Source organism: Ochotona curzoniae, unplaced genomic scaffold (assembly GCF_017591425.1).
Source record: "Ochotona curzoniae isolate NIBS_2020 unplaced genomic scaffold, NIBS_Ocur_1.0 scaffold_1037, whole genome shotgun sequence".
NCBI lineage: Eukaryota > Metazoa > Chordata > Mammalia > Lagomorpha > Ochotonidae > Ochotona > Ochotona curzoniae.
Window position 1 is genome coordinate 33,880,744 of NW_024467083.1, and position 24,135 is coordinate 33,904,878.

General features: G+C 44.8%; 1 protein-coding gene and 2 non-coding genes across 6 annotated transcripts; all 3 read right to left on the minus strand.

Annotated features, from left to right (window-relative positions):
- Window positions 1-326: 326 nt before the first annotated feature.
- On the minus strand, window positions 327-23,260 carry KHDC4 (KH domain containing 4, pre-mRNA splicing factor). Of its 4 annotated transcripts, XM_040999191.1 has the most exons (14): window positions 23,184-23,260; window positions 22,635-22,851; window positions 17,371-17,499; window positions 17,036-17,115; window positions 13,849-13,901; window positions 13,431-13,594; window positions 12,168-12,379; window positions 10,514-10,574; window positions 8,870-8,927; window positions 8,386-8,639; window positions 4,028-4,195; window positions 3,067-3,179; window positions 2,484-2,575; window positions 327-1,610 (listed from the first exon to the last, which is right to left on the minus strand). In XM_040999191.1, exons 1-14 carry the CDS (start codon window positions 23,219-23,221, stop codon window positions 1,411-1,413), a joined length of 1,839 nt encoding a protein of 612 aa, XP_040855125.1. In that variant the 5' UTR covers window positions 23,222-23,260; the 3' UTR covers window positions 327-1,410. The 4 variants fall into 4 exon arrangements, with proteins under 4 accessions (XP_040855125.1, XP_040855128.1, XP_040855127.1 ...); XM_040999194.1 differs by lacking the exon at window positions 327-1,610 and having other exon boundaries at window positions 2,483-2,575; window positions 3,067-3,151; window positions 23,184-23,248; XM_040999193.1 differs by lacking the exon at window positions 327-1,610 and having other exon boundaries at window positions 2,490-3,151; window positions 23,184-23,248.
- On the minus strand, window positions 6,427-6,562 carry LOC121168912. Its single transcript, XR_005885777.1, has one exon. It is a non-coding gene; the product is annotated as a small nucleolar RNA SNORA42/SNORA80 family (small nucleolar RNA).
- Window positions 13,041-13,170, minus strand: LOC121168915. Its single transcript, XR_005885780.1, has one exon.
- Window positions 23,261-24,135: the final 875 nt, after the last annotated feature.

Below are 24,135 nucleotides of genomic sequence, written 5' to 3' on the forward strand. Positions count from 1 at the left end.
CAGCAAAATATGTACAGAAGAAAAACTGTACTGACAAGTTTTGATGTAATTTCTGCCTGTTACTCTTCCTTTTCAGAATGTCTTTCCAAAATAACTTGCATTTCCTTTTGTGTGTGTGTTAACTCCCTATTGCAGGTCAGCTAAAACATGACAATCCTTAACAATTTAACCTACACATTTTTGCAGTTACAAAACTTTTGGAACTGTATGCAGACTTTGCAATCTGTATGTCATTTTTCTAGATGAAGTTACAACTGCATTATGTAAAACTTGAATTTCACTGTATAGGTGGGTGTGGAATGCAAAGAAGAGATACAACACAAGCAGAATCTTTATACATTTATTTATAATGAAATTGTGGTCTAAATATTTACAACATATAAGAAACCAGAGAGTAAGTTTATACAAAGCCAGCCTGCAAAGTATTCAAATGTGCAAAAATGACAGTTCAGTATTTCAAACTACTCCCAGGTCAGCAGACTAGCTCTTTCACTTTCACACATCAATATTTGATACAAAAAAGGTTCTTCTGCTAAACCTGCAATGCCAAGAAAAAGAACATGTTGCAACTTCAGTCTCTAGGTCCACCATCCTACTGTCAGTAGTTCAGTCTCTCTCCTGTTAGCCACAACCAGTTCTGGGAGACAGACCACGGTGTTCCGTATCTTTGAAGAGTTCTCATCAGCTTGTGGTCAGGCAGCTTTCTCGGACTCAGCTGAAGACAAGGAGCTTCAAAGGGCAATAAAAATAGCAACCGTGCTCTGAGACGCAAGTGCCTGAAGGGGCCCACATCGGACCATCCCGATTAAAAAAGTCATAATGAAAAAATAACTTCATTTCCCTAGTCAGGATCCAGCTAGCTCTGATCATTTTAAATTAGCAAAACAGCATTTCCCAAAAGAAAAATGAAATAGGAAGAAGGATCTTCTAGAATTAAGTAATGAAAGGAAGGGATGGCCTGAAAATCACTTCCCCACTAATAAACAGTAAGGCTTTGTTTGTAACCAGTTATTATCAAAATCGACCAAGTAGCAGTAAAAGACAAAAACTTCTTTACATCAGAGTTAGGGTTTCCAGAGTGGAAAAGGCTGGACCAGACCAAATGTTTATATTTGGGGATGACTCTGATGCTTTGTGGGTCAAGCACATCTCACCAACTGTTAAAAAGCTTCTGAGACAAATTTGTGATTTTAGGTACTTCAACAGATGTTACGCCACTGCAGAAATAAAAATTTATATATATATATATATATAAAAAAACGGAATCTTTTAATCAGAGAGGACACTGTATCTCTAACTTCTGCAAAGGTCCATGGTAGTTTCAAGTTCAAGTTTCCCAAGTCTTGGTAAATCAAATGCATGCATTATTGCTAAGAGTCACGGAGGGTCATAGCTCCATTGTACTGTCTCTTACGGGGCCATCCAGAATGGCATCTGTTGTTTAGCTCGTGGCTGTGACGTGGGATATTGATATCCCAAACTCCAGCCCTGTGGAAAACTACTTGCATTTTTATGACCTCCATGTTCCTCCTCTTCATCAGATGAATCTGCAGCATAAGCCACCAAGCCAAATCCCTTCTCCGTAGTTTTCATCTTCTTGGCTGGGTAATCTAGAAAAGAGAAAAATAACCCCAACCCCATTCCCCACCAAGACAAAAGGAAAAAAAAAAAAAAAAGATAATACCATAAATTCGTTAATTAAAAAAAGATGTTAATTGTAAGTGGTTAGTTGAACACCAGATTGAGGTCACAGGGTCAATGGTCACCCAAAAACGTTGAAGATCACACGAAAAACAGCACCAGCATCAGCAAATGTGAATCCACCAGAACCATGTAAGAAAACAGAGAAAGAAAAAAGAAACACAAAAAAAAAGAGAAAAAAAAAAAAAAAGAAAAAAAGGAAAGTTAGCAAGTGAGTCTCTTGGGGCTGATATTTCACCTTTTAAAGAGTTAAAAGAAAAGAAGTTAAGAAAAGAAAAAAAATGTACTTTCTTCTGTTCACTTTCACATGACTACAAAGAACAAAAATGCCTCTAGGCACCACAGCTTGACTTGGAGTTCTGGACTGATGACAGGCAACATTTTTCCTGACAACCAAGGCTGGCCATTATTGACCAACAGAGCCACGAGGGGAGATGTGGCTCAGAGCCCAAAGAAAACTCAGTACGGACTAATTCTGGATCATGTTACCTTCAGACCACACAGGCAACAGAATTTTGAGATGACCTACCAATTATTAGTATTTCTTAGCCTTAGCATTATTAGCACTACATACAAAATGCAAGCTGAATGGTCTTTTCTACACGTCAGTTGGGAATAAAAGGCTGTGTAACTATGTGCTGTCCACATAAATAGAGTATTCTCATCAGCCAGTAGATTACGGAAGTTGGATGTTTAACCCGAATGACATCAGGTTAGAAAGCTAAGAGCTGAAGCCAGCCCTATCTGCTGACTGCCCTGCTCCCCAGCTACACCTCACTCACCATGGCTCCCCGCTAAGGTCCCAGATCCATTCCTTTCATCAGACTCTGTTTTTATTCCAGTCACTGGAAAGGCTGGTGGAGGCATCAACTGCCTGTTAAAAAAGACACAATCAAACTTTCTTTCAAATTTCACATTAATCCAATATAAAAAAGTGGAATAATAATAAATGCATGCAGATAACCCTTCAAGTTCACTAAAGCCATTGATTTTAACCTTTTCTCCCTCCCCGCATCTCCCTTATGAGCTGTTATCAAAGTCCAAAATAACGAGACCCATCCACACAGCCGGACCCTGCTAGAGAGGACTAAACTGCAGTGCAAAGCAAAAAGGTGAAGCACTGGGGGGTAGGCAGGACTCCCCACTCACAAAGAGTCGCTATGCATGACATTTTCAAACTCAAAACAGCTTGATCATTTTTAAACACTTCAGTCACTGCCTATCCTGAGCATGTCATCTCTGCCATAACTCTATGGCAACCAACAAGAGTTTGCTTCAAATGACTGATACCAGTAGCCATGATCACATTCATAGCAATTGTGCAAACAACCTATGCGCATACGTTTGGGGAATTGTTCCACTTACCTGTCCCTCTCTCTCTCTTTGCCTGAGGAACTTGCCGGCTTCGATCCTGCACCTTCAATCTCATTCTGACTGGAGAAGCCTGTACCTAAATTAGTCATATGAATGGGTCCATGCTATGAGCAGAAAAATACAGTGGCATTAGCAAATCTACAACTGCTGTATTGACTTTAGCTCCTTAATGTAACTGTCAAGTGCCTCATCTTCCTGAAAAATTGCAGCAAACTGTACTACACAGGTCTTAAGGACTTGGAGCACAACTGCTGTCAAAGTAGGGATTTTTTTTGTCCTTGTAGGACCTAATCAGGGATCATAAAATCATTCTGCTAGGTCTGTTTTCAGTTGACTGCCCATAACTCATTTGTTTGTATTAATCTGTTTATAAATGCCTTTTTTTAAAATCAAGAAAACCTTAATAATTCTGACAAAATTTAAAGTTGCTTCTGATACAATTGTACCAAACTTCTATATTTTAATAATCTTAGCTTTATGTTCATGATTGGTCCCATTTATAATTGTGTATGCACAGAACTATTCCATCTCTGGCTGTCTCTTGGAGGTGGTGGCTGAAGAGAGAAATGCCCTTTTAGTGCAGAAATAGAAAATAATAAGTTGAAAGCCAAAGCTTTAAATACAAACCACACACTGGTAGACTGAGATGCACAGGGCACTGGCCGCATGAATACAAGGACGTGCGGGCCTCCTTGCAGATGCTAGTCCTGGGGTACTTCCTTCTAGGTGGACAGCTCTGCATTCATTCCACATGGATAAGAGTCAAAACCCACCCAAAGGGAATCACCCTTCTTCTAAATTAATCCTTGGGGGGGACCCTAACTTCAACAGATCCTAGAAAGCAGAATTCTTTGTTACTGGGAGGGCAGCTGACATGAACGTAAACTTCCTTAAAGGGAGAACACAGTATGAGGATAAGATGAGGAAACAAAGACTGGGGACTGTATTTAACCTGGTATCCAAGAAGTCCAGATTCCCGTTCATCTGGTAGCTCCTCTGTGAATCGCCTCTTCTGAGCCTGGGGCTGAGCTGTGAGTGGGGGCTGGGGTTGGGGCTGGGGCCCAGCAGGCAAAGCTGTTTTGACGGGAGCAGCAGGAATGAAAGGACCACTCATTGGACTCTGGGACCAAAACAAACCGACGAGGAAAAATGTGTGAGACTATGCAACTAGAAAGGTAAGTGAGCCATGATTACAGGACATACACACATGTATCCTTCCAACCTTTAGGGCCCCAGTTTCCCTCCTGTATAATTAGGTTAACTTTCTCCCAGCCTTCCCACCTCCATCCTTGGAAAACACGAAGGTGACAATCTGCATACAGTGCCTTGACATATCAGGAAAAAAAAATCATTGCCCATTTGATGTATTAAGGGCAAATCTGACAATTAACATTAAGGTGCCTGGGTCCGGCGGCGTGGGCTAGTGGCTAAAGTCCTTGCCTTGAACACGCCAGGATCCCATATGAGAGCTGGTTCATATCTCTGCAGCCCTGCTTCCCATTCAGCTCCCTGCCTGTGGCCTGGGAAAGCAGTGGAGGACGGCCCAAAGCCTTGGGACCCTGCACCCATGCGGGAGATCTGGAGGAGGTTCCTTGCTCCTGGCTTTGGATAGGCACAGTTGCGTTCACTTGGGGAGTGAATCATCGGATGGAAGATCTTCCTGACTTTGTAATAAAAATAAATAATAATATAAAAAATTTTTAAATGAAGCTGTAAAAGGCATTTAAAAACCCCAAACATTAAAATGCCTAATCTTTTACTTACAAGTCATCACACAAGGACCTTCTTATTCAAAGTCCTTTAATCATCATGAGCTGCTCTTTCTGTATCACAAATGCTTCTATCGGGCCCGGCGCGGTGGCGCAGTGGTTAAGGTCCTTGCCTTGCACGCCTGGGATCCCATATGGGTGCCGGTTCTATCCCGGCAACCCCGCTTCCCTTCCAGCTCCCTGCCTGTGGCCTGGGAAAGCAGTGGAGGATGGCCCAAGACCTTGGGACCCTGCACCTGCATGGGAGACCCAGAAGAAGTTCCTGGCTCCTGGCTTCAGATCGGCTCAGCTCTGGCCTTTGCGGCCATTTGGGAGTGAACCAGCACATGAAAAATCTTTCTGTTTCTCCTTCTCTATAAATCTGACTTTCCAATAAAAATAAATAACTAAAAAAAAAATGCTACTATCTGTGGCAGGATCAATTTCATTTGCCACTTTCTTGGATTTCCTAAATTACGAAGTCAATACTACCATTGACTAATGGTTTACAAGTTTGTTTCAAGGGCCCATTGGCTAAAGTCCTTGCCTTGCATGTGTGCTGGGATCCCACACGGGCTCTGGCTGGGTTCTGGCTCTAATCCCAACTGCCTAGCTTCCCTTCCAGCTCCCTGCTTGTGGCCTGGGAAAGCAGTGGAGGATGGCCCAAAGCCTTGGGTTCCTGCACCCACATTAAAGACCCAGATGAAGCTCCTGGCTTCGAATCGGCTCAGCTCTGGCCGTTGCAGCCACTTGGGGATGGAATCAACAGATGGAAGATGTTTCTGTCTCTCTTCCTATCTGTATCTCTGACTTTGCAATAAAAATAAACAAACGAGTTTGTTTCAAAAAGGAGGAAGGACCAACAAAAAATATGGTATTAGAGAAACATAAGCACTTTTAAAAGGAAAATTCCTTAAATGTAAATATTAACAGCTAACTTACTACCTGGGTCATCTTAATCACTATAACACTTAGTCAAAACAGGTATGGGCGGTGGCATAGCACACTAATTCTTAGTTTTCCAGTGCTCTACTCAGAAACCTCCCTGGTAGTGAACTATACAAAGGATCCCTGAAAGTAGTCCTAGCTGGCTAAATCTTCATGTGTGTTGCCAGCATCCCATATGGGTACCGTGACTCCACTTCCAATCCAGCTCCCTGCTGATGGCCTGGGAAAGCAGCATAGGATGAACCGACTTGGTCTTGGGTCCCTGCACCCTCATAGGGAGACTCAGAAGAAGCTCCTAGCTTCAGGCTTCACACCATCCCAACCCTGGAGCCATTTGGGGAGTGAAGCAGTGGATAAAACATCAATTTTTCTGTATAACTCTAATTTTCCAAGTAAAAAAACCACTTAAAAAAATGTACCAAAAAAACAAAACAAAACAAAATAAAACAAAAAAAACACCAAACACTACAACAGGAAAACATGCTGAATCTTAGCAACCCTAATGCCCAGCTTTGAATTGCTCTGTCTTGGGGTTTCTTGATTATAAAGAACCACAGCTCAAAGCCGGGGAACTACATGTTTAATTAGGCAAGGCAAATTAACTATGACCAGGGATCATCATCAAGAGTGGAGTTCATAAGGCCTTTCTTTTCCATATTGTGCAGCCTTCATCAGTGCTCACAGTCCACAGGCAAGGAAGCTGGGCAATGGTTCGAGGCTGCCATTTACTTTGGCATGATTCACTATGAGAGGCCCACAGAGAAGGGCTTGCCATAAATCCATCACCATGCTCCCAACATCTCCCCTGATGTACTATATGTAATTCATCCAAATGAGCAGGACATTCATTCTTTTCCTTAAATTTCCCTACACAATTTAAGAAACCATGAAACATACCAGTACTTGCAATCCTTCAGGCTGGAAAAGTTCATGTATCCCTTAATCTAGTAACACCTGCATATGATACAGTATTTCCTTCCCTAAAAATGGTGAGACAGCTGTTCGGGATGCCTGCATCCCATATTGATAAGCCTGGTACAAGGTCATTTCCTCCCCTCACAGTCAACGCACACCCCGACAGGCTCAAGTACCCAAGTCCCTGCTGCCCATATGGAGTACCAGGTTCTTCAAGTAGGCCTGGTCTAGTTCTAGCTGTATGCATGCTTTCTGGGGAGAAAACTAATGGAAGATCTTTGTGTCTGCCTTACCAGGATAATACAAGTAAATAGATTTATTTATTCATTTTTGTAAGTAGATTTTAAACTATAATTGCTAAGTTTTAAATATTGAGGTGAGGGGGCGGGGGTCTCAGTGGTCATGGACCAGTCTCCACCTTGAGGACTGCTACCACCGCAAAGCTAAAGGAATGTAAACTGTTAATCAGCTGCCCATTTTTATCAATAAGGTTTATTGGAGTAAAGCTGTCTTTACGCAGTGGAATGTAGTTGTGATAGACTATACGGCTCATAATGCCTAAAATATGTACCGTCCAGTATTTGATACAAAGTTTGTCAGGGATGATTTGCTCAATGGTTAAGTTGTCACTTATGGGGTGCCAATTTGAGCCTCAGCTGTTCCATGTCCCATTCAGCTCCCCGCTTATGGTCTGGAAAAGCAATGGAAGATGGCTCAAGTCCTTGGGGTTTCAGATCAGCTCAGGTTTGGCCAGTGCAGCCATTTGGGGAGTATTTAGAGGATGGAAGATTTCTGCTTCTCCCTGTTTCTATAACTCTTTCAAGTAAAATAAATCAATCTTAAAAAAAAAAAAACAGGGCCCAGCGCGGTGGCGCAAGTGGTTAAGTCCTCGCCTTGCACGCCCGGGATCCCATATGGGCGCCGGTTCTAATCCCGGCAGCCCCGCTTCCCTTCCAGCTCCCTGCCTGTGGCCTGGGAAAGCAGTTGAGGACGGCCCAAAGCTTTGGGACCCTGCACCCATGTGGGAGACCTGGAAGAGGCTCCTGGCTTCGGATCGGCATAGTATCGGCCCGTTGCGGCTCACTTGGGGAGTGAATCATCGGATGGAAGATCTTCCTCTCTGTCTCTCCTCTCTGTATATCCGCCTTTCCAATAAAAAAATAATAAAAATAAATCTTTAAAAAAAAAAAAAAAACATAAAAAGTCACTTGGGATGCCCACTTTCCATGTCAGATTGCCTACTTCGCATCCCAGTCCCATTCTCAATCTAGCTTCCTATTAATGTGAACCCAGGGAGGCAGCAGGTAATGCCTGTGAGTTCCACCCACATGGGAGACCCAGATTGGGTTTTACGCATTTGGCATCAGCCTGACCGAAAGCCAGATGTTACAAGCATTTAGTGAGTGAGTCAACAGATGAAGATCTGTATGCCTGCCTTCCAACCAAAGTGAAAATACATAAATGAATGAGGCAAAAAAAAAAAAGGTTTGCTGATAGCCTGCATTTTAAATTATTTGATGTCAAGTGTGTACATGTGTTGACATACACACACCTATTATTCCCTAGCTAACTGTAAGAACAGACTAGGCGAAAAAACTCTTCACGCTGTATTTCTAGAACACCTCCACCTTTCAGTCCCGTTCCCCCCATCCAAGATTCCCCCAAACTCATCGTTACACTGCATACCCTGGCATCCTACCTGTCCAGTGCTAGCCGGAGGCTGCACTTGTGTTATCGGATATTGTGTTGGCACAGGTGGGACTCCAGTAGGTAATGCTGGCAAGACTCCAGGTGCCAGTGAAACAGCTGGTGGCACTATGCTTGGTACTCCGTACGGAGGTTGGACTGGCTGCTGAGGAGGGGGAACAACAGGGTAACCAGACTGATAGCCATTGGATGGATAATATGGTGGCTGAGGAGGGACACTACTTATAGCAGAGGGTTGTGTATAGCCTGAGGGGGAAGAAAAAAAGTGTTTAATCAGCTGCAGCAGAACGAGACATTTTAGCTGAACACTAAACTTAAAATATTTTTGGGAAGAAAAACATCGAGGCATGAATGGCTTTCCAAATTATCCTAAGCTGATACGAACATAACTAGTGCCCTGGCACAATTAAGACTAGCCTCAAGTATCAGTTACATATAAATAAATATAAATGCCTCTAACAAAACAACATACACACCTGGTAAAGGCACTGCAGTATTAATCTGATTCACAAATCTAGAGTATTCAGCATGAACCTAAAGAAAAAAAAAGAGCAAAAACATTAATATGAGAGATGATCCTAACTGTGTTATTAGTAAGGGCTTGATCAAATGCTACTAGGACAAAAGCACTTGGAAATGAAAATATTTACACTGCTATTCCAACTATATTGGGTCTAATTTAGTAATTTTTAATAAGGCAGGTCTATAAATTATTAAGCTAACTTTTGAGAATCAGAAGCACAAATAACCCTAAATCCCCCAAGCCAGTCTCAACTTCAGGGTATAAAAATCACTCAAAGTCCTACAAGTTTTAGTCAGGAAATTCTGAAGCTGTTTATATACCAGCAAAAATTCATTTTTCTTATTTATCAGGAGATTTGTACTCAAACAGCTCAGCGTAATTAAGACTTGACATTTTTCCTTCACTTATCTTTCATTACCAGCATCAAACTAAATTAGTAGCTTCAGCAAAAACAAACAGCTAAAGAATTTATCCAAGAATTGGGTAAATCAATTTTATATATAAAGAAAATATACCAGAGCCGGTGTTGTGGCATAAAAAGTGAAGTCATGGCATGCAACACCAGCAACCCATAGGGGCACTGGTTCCAGCTGCTCTTCTGATCCAGCTCCCTGCTAATAATGGCCTTGGAAAAGCAACAGAAGATGGCTCAAGTGTCTGGCCTCTACATCCATGTGGAAGACTACGATGAAGCTTCTGGCTCAACCCGGTCCAGCCTTGGCTGTTGCAACCATCTAGAGAATAAGTCAGCAGATGGAAAATCTGTGCCTTTCCCTCTCTTTCTGTATGTTTCAAGTAAATGACTGAATCTTTGAGGGGAGGAGAAAGCCTTCCCAATAAGGAACCTCTAAATGCCAGAGAATACAAGGTACAATACATTTAACGTCAAACCCAGTTCCTTTAAGTGCCATAAAACTCATCCTTTGGCTTAATTTTTAGTTAATGATTTATAGAATAGAGTGGACAAGCAAATGAGAAATTATCTCAAGTACATGGCTAACACATTTTTAAACTTTCATAGTTCACTCACTTTGTTTTTTTAAAGCTTACTTATCTTCACTGCATTTGAACAGATACAGATCTTCCACCCACTGATTCATTCCGTAAATCCTTGCAATGTCTCCAGGCTACAGTCAGGAGCCCAGAACTTAGCTCAGATCTCCTACATGGATGGCAGGGACCCAACATCTGAGTCATCATCTTCTACTTCCCACAGTGTACACTGGCAGGAAGCAGCATCTGAAGCAGAGGAGCCAGGACTTAAACCAGAACTCTTCCAGGGGAATGCAGGAGACTTAAATGGCAGCCTAACTACTTTGCCAAATGCCCACCCCTACCCTGATCCTCAGGTTGAAGTTATGCTAACACAAGCCAAAGAATACCAGGCTAGCCAGCACAACAGAAGACAGCATGAGACAGTTTCTCTCCCAACAACCACTGAAGTGACTGGGCTGCCAGCACCCCGAGTTCAGACTCTGGAGCCTCACACTGTGACGGAATCAGGTATCCTGCTGTCACAGTGTGTGGTAACTCATATGGCAGGGGTAGACGATCTGAAAGCACAGATCTTCAAAATACTCAGACAAAAACTACTCACTGTCTGCAGGAGATTCTCACAGAGCTTCTTGGCAGCAGCCAGGCCTTCTGGTTTCGGATGACTGCAGAGAAATGAGAGCCAGGTATTGAAAACAGAAAAATAAAAACAATATAGTTTTCCACTTTCACTCTGACACTGAGCACACTCCCTGTGGCTCAAATTCAAGCAATCCTCTGAAAAATCATAAAAAGGAACACAAGAATAATGTCACACAAAACCTTTAAGATATGACTAGGAAGTGAGGCTTAGTCTAGCAATTAAGATGCAGTTGCAGACAGCCCAAAATCTTGGGACCCTATACCCATGTAGAAGATCCAGAAGAGGCTCTGGATTCTTGGCTTCAGATCAGCGCAGCTCCAGCCACTGAAGCTGCTTGGGAAGTGAATCACCAGGTGGAAGATCTGTCTCTCCTCTTCTCTGTATATTTGACTTTCAAATACAAAATAATCAAATAAAATAATAAACCTTAAAAAAAAAGATGCCCATGTTTAGCCAGGTATTATGGCACAGTGTATGCCAGCAAGCTATGAGCCCCAGTTCAAGCCGCTCCACTTCCAAACCACTCCCCGCTGCTACTTAGATCCATGTCACCACGGGGTAGAAGACTCAGATGGAAAAATTCTGTCCCTCCTCCTGGGTCTATAATTCTAACATTCTAACCAAACTTACCAAAAAAAAAAAAAAAAAAGGCAAAATATTAAAAGTACATATCCATGTGCACACTCCACATCAGTGTCTGGGTCCATGTCCAGCTACAGCTCCTGGTCGGTGCCAGCTCGCATCAAACCAACCGCAGGAGACAGCAATAAATGACTCAAGCAATCAGGTTCCTACCACCCACATGGAAACTAGAATCAAGTTCCCAGTTCCTGGGTCTCTAGTCACACTATACCCTGGCCAGCAGGTGTCTTTGGGGAGTGAACCAGGGAATGGTGGCTCTCTTCCTTCTCTCAAATCAATCATAGAAAACATACACAGATGTGTTACTGGTCTTTCTCTGGGTAGTGCTGTTTCTTGATATAAATACGTTTATAGGTCATAAAATTACTACATAGAATATTCATATTGTCATAGGTATAAACAAAAGTTATTTTAGGCTTGTCCCAGTTCATTATAGGCCCACAGATTCATACAAACTCCAAAGACTCGGGCCCAGCGGCGTGGCCTAGCAGCTAAAGTCCTCGCCTTGAATGCCCCAGGATCCCATATGGGTGCCAGTTCTAATCCTGGCAGCTCCACTTCCCATCCAGCTCCCTGCCTGTGGCCTGGGAAAGCAGTTGAGGACAGCCCAAAGCTGTGGGACCCTGCACCCGTGTGGGATACCTGGAAGAAGTTCCTGGCTCCTGGCTTTGGATCAGCATAGCAATGGCCACTGCAGCTCACTTGGGGAGTGAATCATCGAACGGAAGATCTTCCTCTGTCTCTCCTCCTCTCTGTATATCTGACTTTCCAGTAAAAATATCTTAAAAAAAAAAAACCAACCAACTCCAAAGACTTAAGTACTAAAAGAGCTACCTCTACCTCACAATTCAATTTCTATACACTGCAAAGGTAGGATTTATAGAAACCCCTGTGTTTCTATGAACCTGAGTCATCTTAGCCCGCACTCCGAATCCACCAAGGAGGCAATGTCCTGTGCCCCATCTGTGCATACCTGATGTAAATATACATGGGCTCAAATGCTTCTCGACCAGATGCTGGCTCGATGCAGCCCGAGCCTTTGCCCCGCAGGAAGACCTTGGCGCCTGTTTCAATCTGAATATGCTGCAAGTAGGAGCAGCCTGGACCTTCCACCTTCTCTTTGACATTAAAAGTAGGCACGGCATGTTCTAGACCAACGAATAATTTATCTTGAACATAATGCATCTGTAGAGGAAGCAAATACCTCAGATTAACCAAATACATTACTAATGCAGACTTTTAAGAAAATTATTATGTAAAACACTTCAATTCCTCAGATACTTTTAATCACTTCCAGAATTAGGACCTCCTACGATCTCTACCACAAAAAGAAACTGCCAAGGAGATTCCTTTGGGTAAGAACTTCATTTCTGGGCCCAGCATGATAGTGTAGTAGTTAAAGTCCTCACCGTGCACGTGCTGGGATCCCATATGAGCGCCAGTTCTAATCCCGGCAGCTCCACTTCCCATCCAGCTTGTGGCCTGGGAAGGCAGTCGAAAACGGCCTAAAGCCTTGGGACTCTGCACCCGTGTGGGAGACCTGGAGGAGGTTCATGCCTCCCGTTACCGTCACCTGGGAAATGAATCATTGGACAGAAGATCTTCCTCTCTGTCTCTCCTCCTCTCTATATATCTAACTATCCAATAAAAATAAATCTTAAAAAAAAAAAAAAGCACTTCATTTTCCTCATACTTTCCTTCAAAAGAGAACACCTTACCCTGTTCAGCTAAAGATAACATTCAAGAGATGATACTGAGCTAAGCAAGTAAATCTACTTCCCTCCAACTGATGCTAAAGAGACAAAAAGTAACTGCAGCACAGCCCATCTCCTATGAAGCTAGAACAGAATGTTGGGTAGTACAGTCAGCCCCTGGGACCTTCTCCAAGAAGGGCTGCTCTCTCCAACCCTTTTTTCTAGGAGGAGTGTATCAGCCAAGGCTTGCTTCATCAGACTTGGCCTTCTTAGTCCTCCAGCACCAACTAGTTTATAAAATCACCAACTGCAAACCATCCAACGTCCATACCCGCTATCAGTCCCCTTTCTAGAATCCACCAGTATACTGATGCAGCTGCTCAGATGTTCCTGATACTGTCGAAACCTGGGTAATGCACCAACAGAATAGCAATGGCAGGTAATTCTCAGACTTCAATCCCAGCACAAAATGCCTTTGTCCTCCTATGTATTATTATTTGACTTTCGCAGAAGTAACATGACGATCCCACCGCAAAGCATACCCCTGACTGGAAGGGAGGTTTCTGGTTGACGGCTGGAGACAGCTGAGCAATGGGTGCTGGCTGATGATAGACAGTGACTGTCGCACCATTGAAAGTAGGGCTTGTCCCCGTGGCGGCTTTCACCACTCCATTGGTGATAATTTCTTTGATCCGGTTAACAGCCCCTAGAGGAAAAACAAAGAGTAAGACTTCATGCCAAAGAACTGAATGAGCCAACCGAGACCTAAGCATGAAGACAGGCCCCAGGGTCAGTTACTGAAGCTTTAGTCTACAGGATATCCAAATGTATGCCCCACCAGCTCTCGAAGCCCCCCCCACATTCATCCACAGCTCATAACAAGAGGGTGGAACAATCTCCACAACTCTGTTCTCAGCTCTTCACAAAAAACCAGTCATGTACACAAAAAATGTTACTTACTGTCCACTAACTCCCGTGTCTGTCCCTGAACATGAAGATACAATGGACGATCCCTATAAAGTGAAACACAGAAGGTTCATCTTGATTCAGTCAAAACTAGAAGAATCAAACATTTCAATGTATTGTTAAATTAGCCATAAAATGAGTGTTTAGGGGTTCATCAGCAATGTTATCAAACAAAACAAATCAACAATCAAGAACAAAATTCCAGGGCCCAGTGCAATCGCTCAATGGCTGGATGTTCAGCTTGCAGGTGCTGGAATCCCATGTATGGATTGGTGTAGTACCAGCTGTTGCAATCAATTGGGGAGTGAATCACTGGATGGAAGATCTTCCTCTGTTTCTACTCCTCTCTGTATATCTGCCTTTCCAATAAAAATAAATATTTAAAAAGAAAAAAAAAGATTTTATTTTTATTACAAACTCAGATATACAGAGAGGAGGAGAGACAGAGAGGAAAATCTTCCGTCCGATGATTCACTCCCCAAGTGACTGGAACTTCCTCCAGGTCTTCCATGCAGGTGCAGGGTCCCAAGGCTTTGGACTGTCCTTGACTGCTTTCCTAGGCCACAAGCAGGGAGCTGGAAGGGAAGTGGAGCTGCCAGGATTAGAACCAGTGCCCTATTCCACCTGAGAATCTCACCCCCAATCTTCCAGCCCCTTCCCCAACCCCACCCACTCATCAATCATCCCTAGGCATTCACCTGCAGGTACCAATCCCCTGTGGCCTGCCCTCAATCCCTCCCAATCCCCACCCCCCACACCTGGTGGACAAAAAGGCCCCCAGGTGCGGCTTGCTCTCTTTGCTCTTTCTCTTCTCTCTTCTTCCAGCCTCCTAACCCCTCCTCCCATTCCTCTTCCCCTTTTCTGATCTCCACTACCTCCACCCTGTTCCTGCCCTGCTGGAATAAACCTAAGATAAAAAAAATCTAAAATTAAAAAAAAAAAAAAGCACCAGTACCCAATGGGATTCCAGCATGTTAAAGGTGAGGATGTTAGCCATTAGGCCATGGAGCCAGTCCCTCCATCTGTCTTTTAAAATGGATGTACATAACTTTTTTTTAATCTCTTTTGCTGTTTCTCTAATAGGCTATAGGTTACTGTTCGTGGTTACAGAACTTAATGGGGCAATAGAGACAGTGGAACAAAAACTTTCAAAAATATATTTACTTACATATTTATTTATGACTTGAAGGCAGAGACAACAGATAAAGCTCCAATTCACTACTTCATTCATGCCTGTAATGACTGGGGCAAACCAGGAACTCAACTGCCTGAGCTGCCACCTGCTGCCTCGGAGTCAGCAGACAATCTGGGGCTCTAACCCAAGAACTGTAAGGGAGGTGGATTTCCCCACGCTATGGCAAACACCCATCCCCAATGGACTCTTCAGAGTCCAAATGGAAAGATGGTTTAAGTATAAATTACGGGCCTGGCGGCGTGGCCTAGCAGCTAAAGTCCTTGCCTTGAATGCCCTGGGATCCCATATGGGCGCCGGTTCTAACCCTGGCAGCTCCACTTCCTGTCCAGCTCCCTGCTTGTGGCCTAGGAAAGCAGTTGAGGACAGCCCAAAGCTTTGAAACCCTGCACCCGCGTGGGAGACCTGGAAGAGGTTCCTGGATCCTGGCTTCGGATCGGCATAGCATCGGCCATTGCACTCACTTGGGGAGTGAATCAACGGGCAGAAGATCTTCCTCTCTGTCTCTCCTCCTCTCTGTATCTGACTTTGTAATAAATAAAATAAATAAATCTTAAAAAGTATAAATTACAACAATGAAGAAAGTAGTTAATCATATATCAAAAAACATATAAAAAAATGTTTCTCCTCTGTACATCTGCCTTTCCAATAAAATACACATTTTTTCTTATTATTTTAAAAGATTTACTTGTTTTTACTGGAAAGTTAGAAATACATTGGAGAAACAGAAGAAAATCTTCCATCTGCTGATTCATTCCCCAAATGGCTGCAACCGCTTCAGCTAAACTGATCCAATTCCAGGAGTCAGGATCTTCTTCCGGGTCTCCCAAGTGGGTGCAGGGTCCCAAGGATTTGGGCCATCCTCTACTGCTTTCCCAGGCCACAGGCAGAAAACTGGGTGGAATATGAATTCCAACCCATGCAAGGCAAGGATTTAGCCACAAGGCTATCACGCCAGGTCCAAACATAAATATATCTTAAAAAACAAACAAAAAAGGATAAAGTTCAAAATAACACCCACATACACAGCTGGCAGTCAGATGTTAATTCTGTCTCCTAATCATGGCCAGATTAAGTAGGTGTTTAAAACAGTACATTTCTGAGTGCTTGTTAGCTGACAAAGAAGCTCAAGCACTGAACGATGGGAGGAAAGAAGGTGAGATGAAATATTCTCATAGGGCCCGGCACGAAAGTGTAGCGGTTGAAGTCCTCGCCTTAAACGCACCGGGATCCCATATGGGCGCTGGTTATAATACAGGGGTCCTGCTTCCCATCCAGCTCCCTGCTTGTGGCCTGGGAAAGCAGCTAAGGACGGCCTGGCCTTGGGACCCTGGACCAAGGTGGGAGACCCGGAAGAAGCTCCTAACTCCTGGCTAAGGATCGGCTCAGCTCCAGCTGTTGCAGCAACATGGAAAATGAAACAGCAGGTAAAGATCTTCCTCTGTTTCTCCTCTCTGTAAATCTTTCTTTAAAAAAAAAAAAAAAAAATTGTTCCTAACGTACACCTCCGATGTTGTGGGATAAATATCACTAGGAGTCTCCCTGCTTATGGCCTGGAAATCAGTCGAGGGCGGCCAAAAGCCTTGGGACCCTGCACCAGTGTGGGAGACCTGAAGAAGCTCCTGGGTCCTGGTGTCAGATTGGCGCAGCACTGGCCGCTACGGTCACTTGGGGAGTGGATCATCGGATCAAAGATCTTCCTGTCTCTATTCTTCTCTATATATATGACTTTGCAATAAAAATGAATCTCTAAAAAATTAATTAAAAAATTTTTTTTTGAAAATGAAATATTGTCAAACTAAAAACCTAAAAACAATAGAAAAACAACAGCTACCAACATTTTTCCTCATCTCTTTTGAGATACGCAGGACTCTGCAATTAAAGGATGTGCATGCAAGCACACATACCTCTCAAACCCAAGATGTTATCTAAGAATGAAACAAGCCATTGGCCCAACGCCTCCCCACAACAGAGAACAAGCACACATACCCTGGTCCCACTTTGGCCTTCTCTTCACTTGTCATGAACCTCCCCCGCGTTGACACCGCAGCCCCACTAAGGCGGCTGATCTAGAAGAGGAAATGTTCTATTAAAAAAGATGTCACTGTTATCTCCCAACCCCATACAACTGTATGCACTGCTTGAAAATAACAATTTCCTAAGATATGTGGTAACCGTCACTACTTTCAATAGCAGATATATTTCTCTCATTCACTCACTCAATCAAGTAGGGCAGGAATAAAACAAGGATAGCACGGTTTCTCACACCAACCCAGGGTAATGGCCTTCCTCTCTTGTTCCCCAGAGCGCTAATTCCCCCATACCTCATCTTGAGTCTGTCCTCGAGTCAGCAAATTTCTACATGTGAGAGGCACATCATTGATTTCAACTTCAGCCACAACCAGGTCATCTTTGCTTTTATTGCTAGTGAGGCCTTTGCCAGGAGCCTGAAGCTACAAAGAGAAGAACAGATAAAAGCTTCATCTATCTGGAAACAAACCTGGTTATCCAAATAACAAATCCTCACTAAATGGGCCCGGCACAGTAGCCTAGTATCTAAAGTTCTTGCCTTGCTTACACCAGCATCCCACATGGGCACTGATTCTAATTCTGGCGGCCCCATTTCCCATCCAGCTCCCTGCTTGTGGCCTGGGAAAGCAGTTGAGGATACCCAAAGCTTTTGGACCCTACACTAATGTGGGAAACCTGGGAGAGGATGCTGGCTTCTAGCTTCAGATCAGTGCAGCTCCAGCTGTTGCAGCTGCTTGGGGAGTGAATCTGTGAATCTGCGGAGGACCTTCCTCTCTGTATAGCTGATTTTCCAATAAAAATGTAAACTAAAAAAAAAAAATTCCTCACTAAAATAATGTCAAGTATAAATTATTCACTTGAAAGTCATCATCAGACTTTTCTGTAAATTTAGCCCTATGTCCATGTTTTTTAAGATGTTACATATTTGAAAAGGATGCGATTAAGAACTTGCATTTTTTAACATTTTTGTTACTCAATACCATGACAATTAATTCCATTAGATCGTAAATTGTTGTTGATGTTACATTGTGGATTTTAACTGATCGAAATGATATTCTGCCAGCTCTGTCCTCAGACTAGAGATGGTCTCCCCAAGAAGCCTACAATAAGATGCTGGACTCTATGCTTGCAGTAAAAGAATCTTGACTGAACTTGAACTATAATACTGCACCAAGGTGGAAGAGTCCACCATGGGGGGAGGGTATGCGGAGGGGATGGGGGAATCCTAGAGCCTATGAAACTGTGTCACATAATGCAACTGGGCCATCTTCAGCTATTTTCCGAGGTCCCTTAGAGATCTGGATTGGAGGTGGAGCAGCGGGGGCAGAACTGGGGCTCATTTGGCACATATGTGTTGCAGACAGCAGCTTAACTCACTACACCACAACAAGAGGCCCCTGTGCCCATTTTTATGGCCATCTGATTACAGAAACTAACCAGAAATTACAATATTTGAAAGGAAAATAGCCAAGTTGTTGTGTCTTTACAGCTCCACCAGCTGTCTGTACAGTACAAGGGAATGAAGGCAGACGTCCTGTGCGTCTTGTTAATGTTGCACTCCTAGCATAACAAGTCAACCTTTGCTGTCACAACAGTCCTGAGTCTGATGGGCAGTGTGTGCAGCAGTCAACCTGCACCTGGCAGAGCCTGGGTGCCCAATCTGCGGTCCAGCAGATGACAGCTCAAGGACATGGGCTGTCACCTAGGTCTAACTCCTGGCTTCAGCCAGCACAGCCTCAAATCCTGCAGGCATCTGGGGGAGTAAAGCAACAGACACGAGAGCTCCGCCTTTCAAATTTAAAAAGTATATATAATTTTAAATTCTCAGTTTATATCAAAATTCATTCCATCACTCTCGCTACAGAATTAAGAGAATGGATAAGATTCTGATTTTTTTAAATAAGATTTTTTTTTTTTATCAGAAAGGCAGAAACAAGAGAGGAGAAACAGAGAGGAAGATCTTCCACCCATCGATTCACTGCCCAAGCAGCCACAATGGCTAGAGCTGAACCAATCCAAAATTAGGAGCCTCATTCAGGACTCCCACAGGGGTTGCAGGGTCCCAAGGCTTTTGGCCATTCTCAACTGCTTTCTCAGGCTGCAGGCAGGGAGCTGGAATGGGAAGCAGAGCTGCCAGGATTAGAACTGGTGCCCTGCTGGGGTCCGTGTGATGGGTGTGGAAGACAGGAAGGTGTGAAGAGTATTGTTCCATTGCAGGCAGGCAGGGCCGCAAGGAACTTCCCGCTGTTTGGCAGGGCCCACGGATGTCTCTACAACCACCTGAATGCAGCCCCGCCTCCCTTTGCATGGACAGGGAACAACCCCACTGAGAATTCTATAATCCATTTAGGCACTGTCTGCCTCTGTGGAGTTAATGTTTACTACTAATGTGAGCTTGGAAGTTGATGTTGCTGATACTGTTTTAGGGAAAGGGCTTGGGGGTTTTCCCTCCCCCATTGACCATATGTTAATCAAGGGGGCTAACTCTCCCTTTTGATCCTATGCTAATCAAGGGTGTTCTGTCTTCAGGTGTAGTGGGAACCTATTCTTTCCCTCTTTCTTTGATCTTTTAGGTCCCTCCGGTGAAGTTCTTCCTTCCTTGACTGTCTCAAGACCAAGCTGTAGAATGAGGATTGTGTTACTGATTGATATGCACCATCTATTGAGAATTTTTTCCTAACCACAGCTCCAGGTGGATAACATCCTAGCCTTAGGTGAAACAAATGGCAGAGTTATCTTTAGAAGCACCCACTTGACCATGATGTAAACAGTCTGAGCCAGAGTTTCACTGATTCTGTATAAATAAAGCGACAGCTTTCCCGCATAGTCCATTAAGATGGAATCCTAGTGGTCCGTCTTTCTTTTCCTCTTTGCGCCTCATCCAAGCACCCTTCGCAAGTTCCGAACTCAGCTGGACTCCGGCAGTGCTCACATGGGATCCCAGCGCATTCAAGAATCTTACTGGGTTTTTTTTTTTTTTTAAGATTTATTTATTTATTACAAAGTCAAATATACAGAGAGGAGGAGAGAGGAAGATCTTCCTCCGATGATTCACTCCCCAAGTGAGCGCAACGGCCGATGCTATGCCGATCTGAAACCAGGATCCAGGAACTTCTGGGTATCCCACACGGATGCAGGGTCCCAAGGATTTGGGCCGTCCTCTCCTGCTTTCCCAGGCCACAAGCAGGGAGCTGGATGGGAAGCAGGGCTCCTGGGATTAGAACCGGTGCCCATATGGGATCCCAGGGCACGAGGACTTTAGCTGCTTGGCCACGCTGGACCCAAGAATCTTCTTTTTTTTTTTGCTCAACTTAAATTGCAAGCAACTCCTGATAACTGATTTTGAGTGTTAACAATGCCTAGAAAACATGCTAAAGGAAGACAAGTTGGTTCAGTTCATACATTAGACACATTTGTTAATTGTGGAGTTTTTAAATACAATTTCAGGGCCCCGCATGGTGGCCTAGCAGCCCCCACCTTAAATGCACCAGGATCCCATATGGGAGCCAGTTCTAATCCTAGTGGCCCATCTTCCCACCTAGCTCCCTGCCTGTGGCCTGAGAAGGCAGTCAAGGACAGCCCAAAGCTTTGTGACCCTGCACCCACATGGGAGATCCAGAAGAGCTCCTGGCATCACATCAGCTCAGCTCTGGCCGTTGCAGTCACTGAGGGAATGAATCATCGAATGTAAGATCTTTCTCTCTGTCTCTCCTCCACTTTGTATATCTGCCTTTCCAACAAAAATATATCTTTAAAAAATAAGTGCTCAGCAGTATCACTTTATTCTTTTACACAGTTCCTCCAGTGAGGTCCTCATCAGTGTCAACCTCCAGAACGTTCTATGAATGATTTCAAGTGTTCTGTATATAAGCAGAGCTATGCAGTTGTCCCTAGCCACCCGTACGTCCCAAACACTTGAAAAGCACTTCACATGGGATGGGCACTACGGATCTATAGGCTAATTCTCCACCTGCAAGCACCAACTTCCCATATGGGCGCCAGTGTCCTGCATGCTCCACCTCCCATGTGACTAAACTATTTTAAATTGTGTAAATATTGCCATATTGATATCAAAGCCCAATCACCAGTTAACTATCATTTGGGACCTCAAATTTAGGTATTAGGATTCTAAATCTAGTCCCTGTGCACAATATTGCCTCCCGAACACTAATTTTTAAAGAAAAAAACACAAATCTAAATGGTCAACATGGATATTAAGATTCTTCCATGTGGGCCCAGCGCGGTGGCTAAAGTCCTCGCCTTTAACACGCCAGGATCCCATAGGAGAGCTGGTTCATATATCTGCAGCCCTACTTCCCATCCAGCTCCCTGCTTGTGGCCTGGGAAAGCAGTCAAGGATGGCTCAAAGTCTTGGGACCGTGCATCCGTGTGGGAAACCCAGATGAAGCTCCTGGCTCCTGGCTTCGGACTGGCGCAGCTCCAGCCGTTGCGGTCACTTGGGGAGTGAATCAATAGACTGAAGATCTTCCTCTCTGTATATATGACTTTGCAATATAAATAAACATTAATAATAAAAAAAGGACTCTTTCATCTTTGTCAGTGTGGTGTTAATTGTTCCTCCCAGCCCTCAGAAATGAACAACTGAATGATGCTACCTTTGTAAACCCTGACCGGACACTCAAGATGGAGCTTGGAACTCACTGAAGGTTTTTCCCTCCTTTACAAAAACTTGAATGCTGAACTAGAGGGGTCGTGGTCTGCACTGCACAGGCTCCTTGGGGACTGCCTTGATCAACGTGACTCACCTTCTAAGCTCCCGTACTGTTTTCAAATGAAAGCCTATGGGGTTTCAGGGCAAACACAAAGTCAACTTAAACATCTGAGGTAAATTCGGCCAGACATCTGAGCCCACCACTTACAGATCTGGAATAATTGCTTTACATTCATAAGGTTCTTATCTGTCATCTACTAGCAACACTCCAGCTAACCGTTATTTTTCTGAATGTCCAATGCACTCACTCCAGCAATACAAAAAGCCAGTATAATCATGATCCAGTAGGAACATTCTGGCATTCGGTGACAAGGGAAAGGAAATGCTTTGATCAGCTCCCTCCTAACCATACCAAGGATTCCAGTAAGACCAAGCAACAAGATATCCATTAATTATGCGTCCATTTTAATGTGTGTGTGTACCTTACTCGTTTGTTCAAAATGACACTTTTAAGGCTCGCTGATGCCCTTGAAATACACTTTTGACTTCACGGGAGGAGTAAAGGAAAAAAAAAGCCCACTACGTTTTTATGTGCCAAAAACATAAAACGAATAAAATCTCACAGGTAAAACCGTGTGGGCTGTAAAATACTATTCACGGCCATTCCAAGCTGTCTCTTGAACAGGCATTGCGGCCGGCCTCCACTCTCCATGGGTGCCCCAGGGGCCCAGCTGAGAACCCCCCAGGGGACACCCCCCAGGATTCCCAAGGGGCCCAGACCGAGGACCCCCAGGGGACACCCCGAGAATCTCCCAGGCGCCTAGACCGACGACCACTTCCAGGGGACACCCCGAGGACCCCCCATGGGCCACCCTGAGGATATACCTTTTCGGTAGCGTTGGCAGTTGGCTTCAACTTCCCTTTAGCCATGAGCATGGCATTGATCTTGGCAGCCACGGCAGCAGCCGCATCCAGGGCTCCCGAGGGGGCGGCCGTGGCGCCCCCGGGGCTGCCGGCACTGCTGGGCACCTCGGCCCCGGGGGCGGCGGGCGGGAGGAAGAGCAGCGGGGCGGGCGCGGGCTGGTCCCATTTGCTGCGGCGCCTGCAGGCAGGAGGACCAAGGACACTGTGAGGGCCTCAGGTTCTCCTCGCCACTCCACCTGCAGGCCGTCCTTCACACGCAATGACTGCTGTTATCTTACTAAATCCCCGCTTCCCAGAAGGCTTGCCCTCTTGCAGGCCGACCTTCCCCAATGCCCCGCTTCCCTCCGCCCTCCGATCCCTGCACGAGCTTAGCCGCGGCCTCAGACCTGCGCTTCTTGCCCCAGTGTCCAGCCCCTCCACACACACCCGTCCTCTTCACCCACACGCAGGCCCCCTAGGCCTCGCCTGTGCTCCCCGCCACACACACACTGCCGGCCCCCGTAGCTTTACCCGCCGGCTCCAGAATGCGTCGCGCTCCCCGCGGACATGGCGACGGGCTCCACTCAACCACCCGCCAACTACCCCACCACTACCGCCCGTCACTTCCGCCTCCAACGCCCGGACGTAAAGTCTCTTCCGGTCGTGAGGCAGAGCTCTTCCGGTAAACATCTTGGTTTCAATTGGACAGTCGGTGTCTGGCGCTTCTGAGATAACGTAGGGTGTTACTTTCCGGCCTGCGACGCGCCCATACCAAAGATGGCTGTTATGTCCCGTTTAAAAACTGACTCTGGGGCTACTGGAGTCCATTTTGGTTGTGGGCAAATTGGAAGCCCTGCAAAAGAACGTGCAAAGAAAACACACGGGTGAGCTAAGTCAGTGTCCGGGTTTCAGCTCCCTTGATGCGTATCCCCAGACTCTGGCCGGGGTGACAGCGGTCCCCGCGGCGGTTTATGCACACTTCAGAGGGAGATGGCTCATTTCCAAAGTCTTCTGAAGAAGTTGTGTTTTTGTTTTTTTAATTTCTGTGAACCTAGCTGGGGATGTAAAAATACGAGCAGACATAAGACATAGGTCCTACCACACTGGTTTCTCACAACGTGGCGTAGACAGCAGGGATAATTAGTGTGGTACAATTGTATAGTAAGCCAACATCGAGGAAGAGTTAACCACTCAACTTGCGGGGGTGGTGGTGATGGTTGAGGAATGGAAGCTGAACAGCCCTGAGGGTTGGGGAGGTGGCAGGCTTTGCTCTTCAGGCTACCTGTGGCTGCATCTGTCCACTAGAGTTTGGGCTGGCCCTCAGTGTGGGAGCCTGATAATGACAGGCTTTGAAGCCACGCTCAGGGCTTGCTTTGGTTCATGGCTCTCCACGAAGACTCCACGAAGTTGCAAGAATAAAACGCAGTGCTGGTTTTTTTGTTTTTGTTTTTTTTTTTTTTTTTTTTTTTTTACAAATGTACAG